This window comes from Gopherus flavomarginatus, chromosome 11 (assembly GCF_025201925.1).
Source record: "Gopherus flavomarginatus isolate rGopFla2 chromosome 11, rGopFla2.mat.asm, whole genome shotgun sequence".
Classification (NCBI taxonomy): Eukaryota; Metazoa; Chordata; order Testudines; family Testudinidae; genus Gopherus; species Gopherus flavomarginatus.
In genome coordinates, this window is record NC_066627.1 from 33,363,979 (window position 1) to 33,374,196 (window position 10,218).

Genomic DNA, 10,218 nt, shown 5'->3' on the forward strand with positions numbered 1-10,218 from the left:
TGCTGTCTACTAAGGTTGGATTTTTATCTCCTATTAATGGTACTTTAACTATGCTTAGTTAATTAGTTAGAATAGACATGTCATCTTGCATATCAGCAGATTCAGGTCACATCTCTCACTTATGAAGATTCCCAGACACTGTTTAATTAGAATGGCCAAATGGCATTTCAGTTGAGCTAACTAAGCCAACGTTAACATTCAAGCTGATAATACTTTTTGTTTGATTATTCAAACTTTAACCATCATAGTACACATACAGACACAAGGCCAATGCTTCAAGCAAGATATCTGAAGAATCAAGATTTCCAATTTGCCTGTGTAGGCATGTAGTAAAGTTGTCTGGCATTAATATTTAAGTTGTACTAAACAGCGTGAGCTGCTATCAGCCTCGGCGGGAGGGGGTCTGATTTGCCAGAGGGAAATAAGCCTGAAGTTGTATCAGTTAGGAGTGATGCAGTGACATCTAACCTAATTTAGAAAAGGGTATTGTACATGTACACTCAAAATGAACTCAATGCTGTTATGGTAGAATTATTTAATACCCAGTCATGCATAATAAAAGTACATACTTTGACCACTCCATTTTATAAAAGGCCATATAAAAATAAACATTTTATCAAAATAACAGATGTATATTAAACCCAACAACTTTAGGTCCACTTAAACCAAAAAGCAAAATAATCATTTGAACAATCATGTATATTACAGAACTTGTGCCAAAACACCCTCATTCCCTGAAAAAAGACCTCTGTATATATAACACCTATTTGCCCTAGTATAAATTCAAGTATTTTATTTACAGTATGCAATTAACTGTTGTCACACTTCCTGTGAGACAGTCCAGGTCGCCCAAGGCAGTTTAAGCACCTTCCTCTCAGTTACTGCCTAGCCAGAATTGTTACTTCTGACATTGTCCTTACTCAGCAAGCTTCCCATGGAACTGATTTTTAGAAAAGTTTAGTTGAAACAGCCAGATTGTTAATTCTAATACTGAAAGGGATTTTTTTTGAGCTAACTCCATTGCTCTTCCTTCCCTTCTACTTTAAAGATAAGGAGTAACTAGAACTGCGGGCCTGTTGTCAAATGTGCTACCTGCCGCTGAGACAAAAGGGCTGCCAATCATTAAAGAGCTTGACAGCTCAACTTTTCTACAAAGTTTGTTTTTTAATTAGTGCTTTAGGTACCAAAATATTAACAGCTTCCAGATGTTAAGCTGTAGTTCATCTTGTGAAAGTCTACACTTTCGCTAGGAAGACAAGGAAAGCATTGGCCCCCCATGAGGGAATTAAGAAAAGTTATAGCTGAGAGTAATGGATAACATACTGGCTTTGTCTACTTGTGCTGTATTACTGATGATAGAGCTATAATGAACTTAAAAGCTAGATTCCAAAGAGTCTTTAACAACTCAAACAAAAGTTCTGCTGAGAGGAAAACTTAAGTCTCCATCTACAAGTAAGATGAGCAAAGCTATTTTGTTTAAGGATAAAGTACAACAGACTGTCAATTTTTCTTCCAAGGAAGACCTGGCTTGAGGCTACACATGAAATCTAGTCTGGTTATCATATTTTAAGGCAGGCCACAGTGCAAAAGCATTGAAAAAAAATCAGGTGTTGCCCTGGTTGCTGGAGACTTCCTACCCACAAGTCCTTTTTAAAGAGGAAGCTAAGTTTTCTAACATGGAGCTTTTCCTCTTCAGCAGTTACCAAACTGGTTGAGAGCAGCTCCACTTAGGCTATGTCTACACTGCACGCTGGTGGCATAGCAGAGCAGAGGTAGCTATGTGCCACAGAGAAAAGCAGGCTGCATCCACGCTGGTGTGCAGCTACACATGCCAAGGATAGGCTATGGTAGTTCCTCCGTGCCAAAGCCTGTCACTGCTTTAGGGAAAGACTCCAGGAGCAGGACACTACACTGCTAAAAATAGCAGTGAGTGGGGTGGCACCATGTGGGCAAGTAGGATACATATGCACCAGCTTTAGGCATGTCCTTCCTCTCCTCGCCTAAGGAGTATTCATCAGATGTGCTGCTTTTTACACTAGTGCTAGGGAGAAATGCAGTGTAGAGGTAGCCGTAAAGGAGAAACCACCCAACAGTGAAAGAGGAAGAGTAAAGCCTGCCATGCAACCAGTTCAAAGACAAATGCTGTATCCTGGAGGTTTTTTTAAATTTTTGGTAGGGGACAGAGGGAAATTAGTAGTCAGCAATCACTCAAACCATCCAAGACACCCCAACACATTTTCGGCAGTTAGGTGGGTTGACAATTATGGTTTTAAGCAAAGCTATGCCACCTTCCGATTATTTTGCGAGGTGGAAGAAGAGCTGGATTTATCTCCACAGTAAAGGCAAGCAACATGAAGGTTAAGCATGGCACAGTAGCTCAGAGGAAAGTTTTGCTCAAATGAAGAGACACTAGCCAGCACTGCATTTTTGCCTGGTCTGCACAAAAGTTGGGGGCGGACATGGTTTATGACAGGAATGATATTTCTCACCTAAAAATACTTTCCCTCATGAAAATTAAGACTAGTATAAAAGGGGCATAGGCTGTCATGCATTGATGTTAGAGGCAGAAGAGTTTCTCCTACTATCCTTCATACCTAAAAAGGGGAAGGAAAGAAGAAAGCTATATTCTCTCTCAATAGATTCCTGCCAGCTCTCCAGCATCCTACACAACAGTAAAAGTGGTCTGCTAAAGTCTTTCTGTTCAAGTGACAGGATATGAACTTCTTGTCCTCACTGGAGGTATGAACTGCTAAGTGGAAAAAGCGTTAGACTTTATTCCATTCAAAACCCAGTCCCACTCTTCTATTGCTTAAATAAAAGAGCTAGAATTTTACCAGGCCAGGGAGCTGTGACTTCCCTAATCTATTCCTTCCCAAACTCTTTTGGCAACAAAGTCATGCTATGGTGTAATCTAGGAAGAGACATTCAAACAAGCACAGTTTGGCACTCAGAGAAAAGGATGGTCCAACTCCTTGAGACCATACATTTTATATTTACAGTAAGATAACCGGTCCCTGTTTCCCACTTGGCACTCAGTAAAAAGATTCACACTCCCAACCTCTCTCCTTCCCCCCACCCGCCAAAAAGAAATTCCAGGCATTTTAAAAGTGCTATAAAGATGAGGTGTGTGATTATAATCAGTGTTCTTGTCCACTGACATACCCTTTTAAATAACGGGGTGTGCTTTCCTGGCTGTAATGAGGTTTCGCCTTTGCACCATTTATATAGTGCATGACATGTGCAAAGAGTTCATTTAAAATTCAATATCATGACACAAATGAACTTGGGGAAGAGCCTACACAGATGCAGGACATGTTAACCTCATTTGACATTAGAACTAAGGATCTAAAGCACTGGAACACATAAGCTTAGGTTAAGCCCTACAGAACTGACCAAAGTCTAAACTTTACAAAAGAAGCTGCCATCCAGAGAGAAGGGGATGACAAATAGCAACACTGTTACTTAAACCAGGACAGACGTGAACAGAGAACAACTGCAATACAACAACTCTGAACATTCTTAAAAATATACATCTGCATTTGGTTTATGACGACTCTGATTCAAAAATTCTATCCAAAGTAACGTAGCTCAAGAACTACCGTGCTATCTCTTACTTAATATTGCCTTCTGTGGATGCTATCTGCTACACACTCTTTCCACATAGGTTCTATTTAAGTTACTTGGGGAAGTTGAAAAGTAAGGCAGGGCATCAAAGTGACCAGCTGAAGGAAAGAGCAACTGATTCTATCTAAGCCATGCTGAATATGAGTGAATGACCTCATTCCTTCTCAGGTGGTCTATATTGTTAATATTCAAAGATGCATCTTTCTGGAAAAAACGCTACGCAATCCATGATCTGAAAGGCTCAATTTTTTTGAAGTGGAATTTGTTTACAAAGTTATGGTAACTTTCTCCTTTCAAATCCAAAGGGCAAATCTGTTAGAAATTCCACACACGCAGAGTGTGCAAAATATCAGGGAGAAGCTCCAGTATGCATTCTGATACTCCTGGAACATGCTACTACACAGACAGGACCAGGTATTAGGTCCAGGACTGTGAATTGGACATTTCTGACAATCTCCACTGACAGAGCTTCACTTTGCAGGGTGCAGTGATGATGCTATTTTCTGATGATTGCCAAACTAGCAAATCTTTTCTGCTACTTTTACCCTGAAAGACACTCTTATGATATTCACTCTAATGAGATATTTTTTCTCTCACTACTATTAAGAGGAATTTGCTAGATGGCATCTTTCACACTGAGATTAACAAACCTTAATACTTGAGGTGGCTTGGGAATTGTGTGTCCTGCCTAGATTCCAAAGAGAACTCTGCCTTGCCCCCATCTCACCCACTTTAACTTGCTTTGGTTCCACAGTGTAAAATGCCTCAGCACTCTGCTCACGAACTGGAAGTTTAGGAGTAAGGAAGAGTTCATAACCCCACTGTGTTCTTATTCCTTTCAGAACAGGAGAAGGCATCTAGACTGACTGTGCAAGGAAGCTTCCTTTAACTGCTTTGTTAATAACAGTAGTAGAGTTGAGGTTTCATGCCTCGCAGAGGCTCTTCACTCTGCTTCTCCTCAGCATCTCCACTTACTAGAGCTTCAGATGGTGAGCTGTCACCTGGGAGAACCAGCTGAGAGAAGTCATGCAGAAAATCCTCTTCCGAGGCGAGCAGCAACTCATTCCAGGCAGCGATGTCCAGTTTTCCTGACGTTCCACCATATTCTTCAGGAAGGATCCTTTGTGGAAGGTTTTGATGAAGAGAATTCAAATCAGAGCCATGAAGAAAAAACTGAGGAAGAAAATCCCAAAATACTTTAATAAAATGTATCACATACTTTTCCAGCTTGTAATTAAACATTTTAAAACTGCAGCAAGACCAGCACATGACAAGAAGGGAGAGTCTATTTTGTTCTTTAAATAATTCTAAGGGGCACATTTCAAGATGAGGCCACTGGCTCTGCATGCACAATTGCAAGCAACATCATTTTCTTTTTGCAAAGGACAGTGCACAACATTGTGCATGCAAGAGTAGAAGCCAGTTCGATACCTTTTTGAAAGTCTAGCCTTATAGGCGGTCCAGCTAGTAAATCTTAATCACAATAACTAGGTTTCCAGTTCAGTTTGAGTCTAAACTCATTCACAAGGACTGGGAGTGCAGAGAAGGCAGCACTCAGCCTTGTGGAGAGAGGATTCTTCTTCTGCATGTGAAAGAAGAATCAACCAACTGCAGGGGGAACTGGCATCCAACCTGTTTAGCTGATGAGAAAGTTACAACAACACAGGACCTTTGAGAAAGGACAACTCAGAAGACTTCCTCTAGCAAACATAACATTAATGCATAGGATGCTGTTAACCCAATAATCCCAACTCCAGAGGAAAGTTACTATACTGAATACACAATGTAGGTCCTAAAAATGTGCATTTAACTAGGTAAAATGCCAAGTTGTATTTATCAAAGAAAGCCAACCACTTCTGTCAGTCTTCTGAGAAATCCTACTGACCAGTCTCCCTAACCCTCAGCACATTCAAAACGATGAAGTTATGACAGAGCCAGACAAAAGCCAGGAAACAAAGGATGATATAGTCACATCGAGTAAAGGACACTGCCATTCCCAACTATTATCTGTTTCAATATTCTTTACATTTCATGTCCAGCAAAGAGCTTGTCATTAGGTCCAATATTAAAAGGCACAATCACTTACCCGGTTTGCTATCTTTTCCTTCAGAAAAGGCTTGAGGATGGCAAAAATTCCTTTGAATATGCGAGGCTCGTTTATAATATTGACAGCTTTGATTCTAATGGGAAAACCATCCTGGGGGAGGAGGAGATTTTTACAGCAGTTTAGAAACACTGGACAGCTTTTTCTATTTAATTTTCTTGATTGTGGATTCAGACAGAACTTTGCAAAACAATCATGTTCAGATTGTGGAACGTCTGTAAGAACAGTGAGATATACTAGCCAGTGTGTAATTAAGTGTCTAGTCCTGTCTCCACAGAACTCTCCCCATTCTCCCTACAGAGACCCAGGAAAAAAGCATGCACAGCTCAGACTAGACTAAAGCTTATGGGAAGAAGAAAAAGTCATTCAATAGGAACTTGCCCACAGTACATTACCATGCACTCCTCTAAACTATAGAAAATGCTACAGCTACAATTATCATCCTCTCCTGCCACTCAGACAAGGTAACCAGTATCTGCTCTGCACTTCCTTCTATTCTGCCTCCTTAGGCTTGGAGCAGCCTCTCCTCAACCTCTTTCCCCTTTGAAATCCTTCCTCAAAAACACACCTTTCAGGGAAGCCTTTCAAAAGCCAACTCTGCCAAATCCCTGCAGCACCACTTGAAATTTGCACAGTCACCCAAGGCTCAGTGTGTGAATGGTCCTATGTCCCATCTAGATTGGAAGCTCTTTAGTAAAAACCATTTGAACAGCAGAGCATATTATCAACACTCAAAGATCAGCAAGGGGGTCTCTTCTCTCTAGTCTTACTTCATGTATCCTCCCCCTACCAGATGGAAAGCAGGCTCAACAACTCAAACTTCAAATTCCCAAAGTCGCAGTAGTTTTGGGAGGCTGGGAATATAAAGTCAGACCCAGAGCAGCCAGCACCAACCAGTTAAGAGCTGGAAGAAGGCAGAAACACATTTTAAAAGCATTCAGGTAAAAGCCAACATATGAATATTTTTGTTAGCCCGAGCAGAACTCTAGACATAGAAGCAGTTTACAGTACACAAATCAGGTCTTACCTGAAGAATTCCAATCACTTTTTTGGCTACAAAAGGACCAAAATGAGATGCCTTAGATAAGCTGACTCCTTTGTAGTCTGCAAGGATTACAATTCCATTCACTTGGGTCTCTTCAGACTGAATGAGTTTTTCTAATGTTAAGTATATGGCACGAATGTTCTCAGTAATTGGATAATTACTTGGTGTCCATCTGTCTAAGGTTACAAAACATGTATGGTTATTTGGAAAGTAAATATAAAATGACAATATAAATATGCCCAAAAATGATCTATTTTCCAGAACTCCTAAGTTATTCTTTAATACCCACAGTCCTAGTTCACAGCAACATTTCTCAAGCAAGATGCCATATATACTTCAAGGATCAAAGGCCTTGGTCTTCAGAAAACCCTACTTTCCCCAGCACAGATTACAAGAAGAGAAATCATTTCATCTCAGAAAGAAAGCAGGTAAACAGGAAAGCAAAGTATGAAAACAGTTTACAGCAAACCTGGCAGCACTGAAAGCAGATTTAGGATGTCAGACGCTCTTTGCCCCACCTTGAATCCCCATCTAGTGGTTGAAGAGGCTTATTATAAACTTGCATCTAGAAGACAGCAGACCAATTGCTATCTCACGCTGACTGCACATTCATATTTTTCTCAAATCATCAGGCAACCACATTAACCCACTTTGTATTTTTGGTTTTACTCAACTGCAGCTATTGCTAAAAAGGAAAAAAAAAGTGATCTAAATTGGGAAAACAACAGACATGAATCCTTTCACAAGTAACTTTTCAGATTTCAAAAGGAAGCAATGCCATGTAATCTGCAAGAGTCACCAGTGTCCACAAGGGAACAAGAAACAGATTTTGGCACAGTCAGAGATACCTCAAACACACACAGAATCTTGTTCCAACCAGGGAATTCAGGCATTACAATACCTGGACGAATGCAGACAATGTGGCGTCCCTCAGTGTCCAGGTAACGCAGCACAGTGACAAAGCCAGATGCTAGGACAGCCTTAATTGCAGATGGTTTCAAGTTATTGAAGACCTCGGGCCAGCTCCTCCTGCAGCTGTGATAGTTCACCAGAAGCTGAAGCGCTCGGTCATAATCAAATTTCCTGGCTCTAAGGAACCTTAGCAAGAAAGCATCGTCCAGACACGTGCCCAGAGTAGGGTAATCCTTACACACCATGTCTCGGAGGGCTTGTACATCACGAAGCCTCCATTCAGGTTTCTCCTGCAGCTCTTCACGAGCCTTGGCAATAAGGTCAGGAGACAGTGAGCACACATACCTTGGCCGATCTGGCAGGAACTCATTATCTGATGGAGACCCCACGGATGGGCTTGTTCGGGTACAATCACTGTCTCCTGACATTAGTTAGCAGGAAGTCTGTCCAAAAAAACACACACAACAAATAATCCCCATACTATCAGTGTTTACATAGTATGTATTATCCCTAATAAACAGGTGGGAAAATTATGGCACAGAGAGGCTAAGTGGCTCAATCACAGGCACAATGGGAATTGGTATGAGAGCCAGAATTAGCGTTCAGGAGTTCCTGTCTCTCTATCCTAGAATCAGATTACTAGACCATGTCATATTTTTATGCCCCAAAACAGTATTAAATAATATTAGAAGAAGCTTTTGCACATAAGTCAGTTGATGATGACAGTTATAGAGCTGTGCCACCAATAAACTGCAAACAGTAAATCTAAGAGAAATAAGTTTGTATTAGCTCATTGACTTTCAGTTTTTAACTGGATATAAGTTGTCCTGACTGGGATTTTTAGGGTCTCTTACACCAGCAGATCTGTATCAGTACAACTGACTGAAGTTTTCTAAGTCTCTGCATAAAGCATTAGTCAAGTCACAATCACTACCCTAAGAAATTCTTCTATCAGCTTGCAGCAAGAAGTTTTCATTGAGTTCCCCTACAAAGTGGTCTTTGTGTGTAACTGCCAATTAGCATTTATGACATTTATGTCATTTGGGCAATTAGATACTTTACAGTCAAATGTGTAGCATTTCACAAGTACATGTCTTAATTATACTGGAAAGTACTGCAGTGCAGAGACTGGAGAAGTGTAGTAGATACAGAAACAAATTCTTACTGCAACAGTTCCTCAAATATATAGTAGATTAAACAGCAGATACCTTCAAACTGTAAATGTCCTTTACTGCATAAACACAAGAATGGGCATACTGGGTCAGACCAGAGGTCCACCTAGCCCAGTACCCTGTCTTCCAACAGTGGCCAATGCCAGGTGCCTCAGAGGGACTTAGGGTGACCAGACAACAAATGTGAAAAATCGGGATGGGGTGGGGTGTTAATAGGAGCCTATATAAGAAAAAGGCCCAAAAATTGGGACTGTCCCTATAAAATCAGGACATCTAGTCACCCTAGAAGGAATAAACAGAACAGGTAATCATCAAGTGATCCATCCCGTTGCCTATTCCCAGTGTCTGGCAAACAGAGATTCGGGACATATTGTGAGGCATAAGGGGTGGGGAGAGGGGAAGAGAATAATGAAATACTGTATTTGAGTTATTTCTTGGAGCCTGATTTGGAGCTGGCACTAGAAAAAAATAGGATTAGTTTTGTGGCTACTGTGATTCACATTCATCCGCACAGAGACCTTCTGAGAGATGTGCTGGGCTGTGCCTTCCCCTAAAGCGTTAAGTAGGGACCCTCTCTATAAACATCGCACAGGATCAACTCCCTGATGCAACTGAATAAATTGATCTTTTCATCTGCCACTGCAGCCCCTCGGGACTTGGTGCGAGGGAGCAGGATGGGCATCTGGGTTATTTCCTGGGACGTGTCTCCTCTCCTCACACGCCGGGGACGCTCGGTAGTAGTCTGGAGAGCAGCAGCAGGGGCCTAGCATCACCCTCACCAGCAGATACACGGGCCAGGCCCCGGCCCCTGCGACAGGGGCAAGACTGGCAGCCTCCCAGGTCCTGTGTCAGTGTCACAGACTCCCCCCTCCCCCACACGGAGAGTCCCGGGCTCCCAGCCCTGGCCCCGCGCGCTCCACTCCGAGGGGGAGGGGCGCCCCCGGCCCCCTCCACGCGCTCGGTCCCACGGCGAGAGAGGCGACCCCTCCCCCACTGTCTCGCTCCTCACGCCGGGCCGCCACGCCCCACGCCCCACCCCCCGGGCCCGGGCCAGGCCTGGCCTATCCCCATGCAAATTACCGGAGCGCCGGCTCCGAGCAGAAGGAACCGTTCCGGGGGGATTAGACACCGTGACCCCGGAAACACACCGCCCACGGCCCGCCGGAAGTCAGGCAAAGGCGATGGGAGCGGTCACGCGCTGAATAGCTGCGCTGCGGCGCGCGGGGGGAGGGGCTCATTAATTCCTCCGCTCCGCGGTACTTTCGCTGGGAGTCAGGATGTGCCCCCCCCCGCACGGATTGTGGCTCCCCACAGCCGTTGTGGTACCTTCCGGGGGGGTGAGATTGTGCCCCCCCCATGTT

General features: G+C 42.9%; 1 protein-coding gene across 2 annotated transcripts; it reads right to left on the bottom strand.

Moving 5' to 3' along the window:
* Nucleotides 1-520: 520 nt before the first annotated feature.
* Nucleotides 521-10,018, bottom strand: TTPAL (alpha tocopherol transfer protein like). Of its 2 annotated transcripts, XM_050917450.1 has the most exons (5): nt 9,938-10,018; nt 7,675-8,128; nt 6,756-6,949; nt 5,711-5,821; nt 521-4,797 (listed from the first exon to the last, which is right to left on the bottom strand). In XM_050917450.1, the coding sequence occupies exons 2-5, from the start codon at nt 8,111-8,113 to the stop codon at nt 4,522-4,524; spliced, it is 1,020 nt and encodes a 339-aa protein (XP_050773407.1). In that variant the 5' UTR covers nt 8,114-8,128; nt 9,938-10,018; the 3' UTR covers nt 521-4,521. The 2 variants fall into 2 exon arrangements, with proteins under 2 accessions (XP_050773407.1, XP_050773406.1); XM_050917449.1 differs by lacking the exon at nt 9,938-10,018 and having other exon boundaries at nt 7,675-9,922.
* Nucleotides 10,019-10,218: the final 200 nt, after the last annotated feature.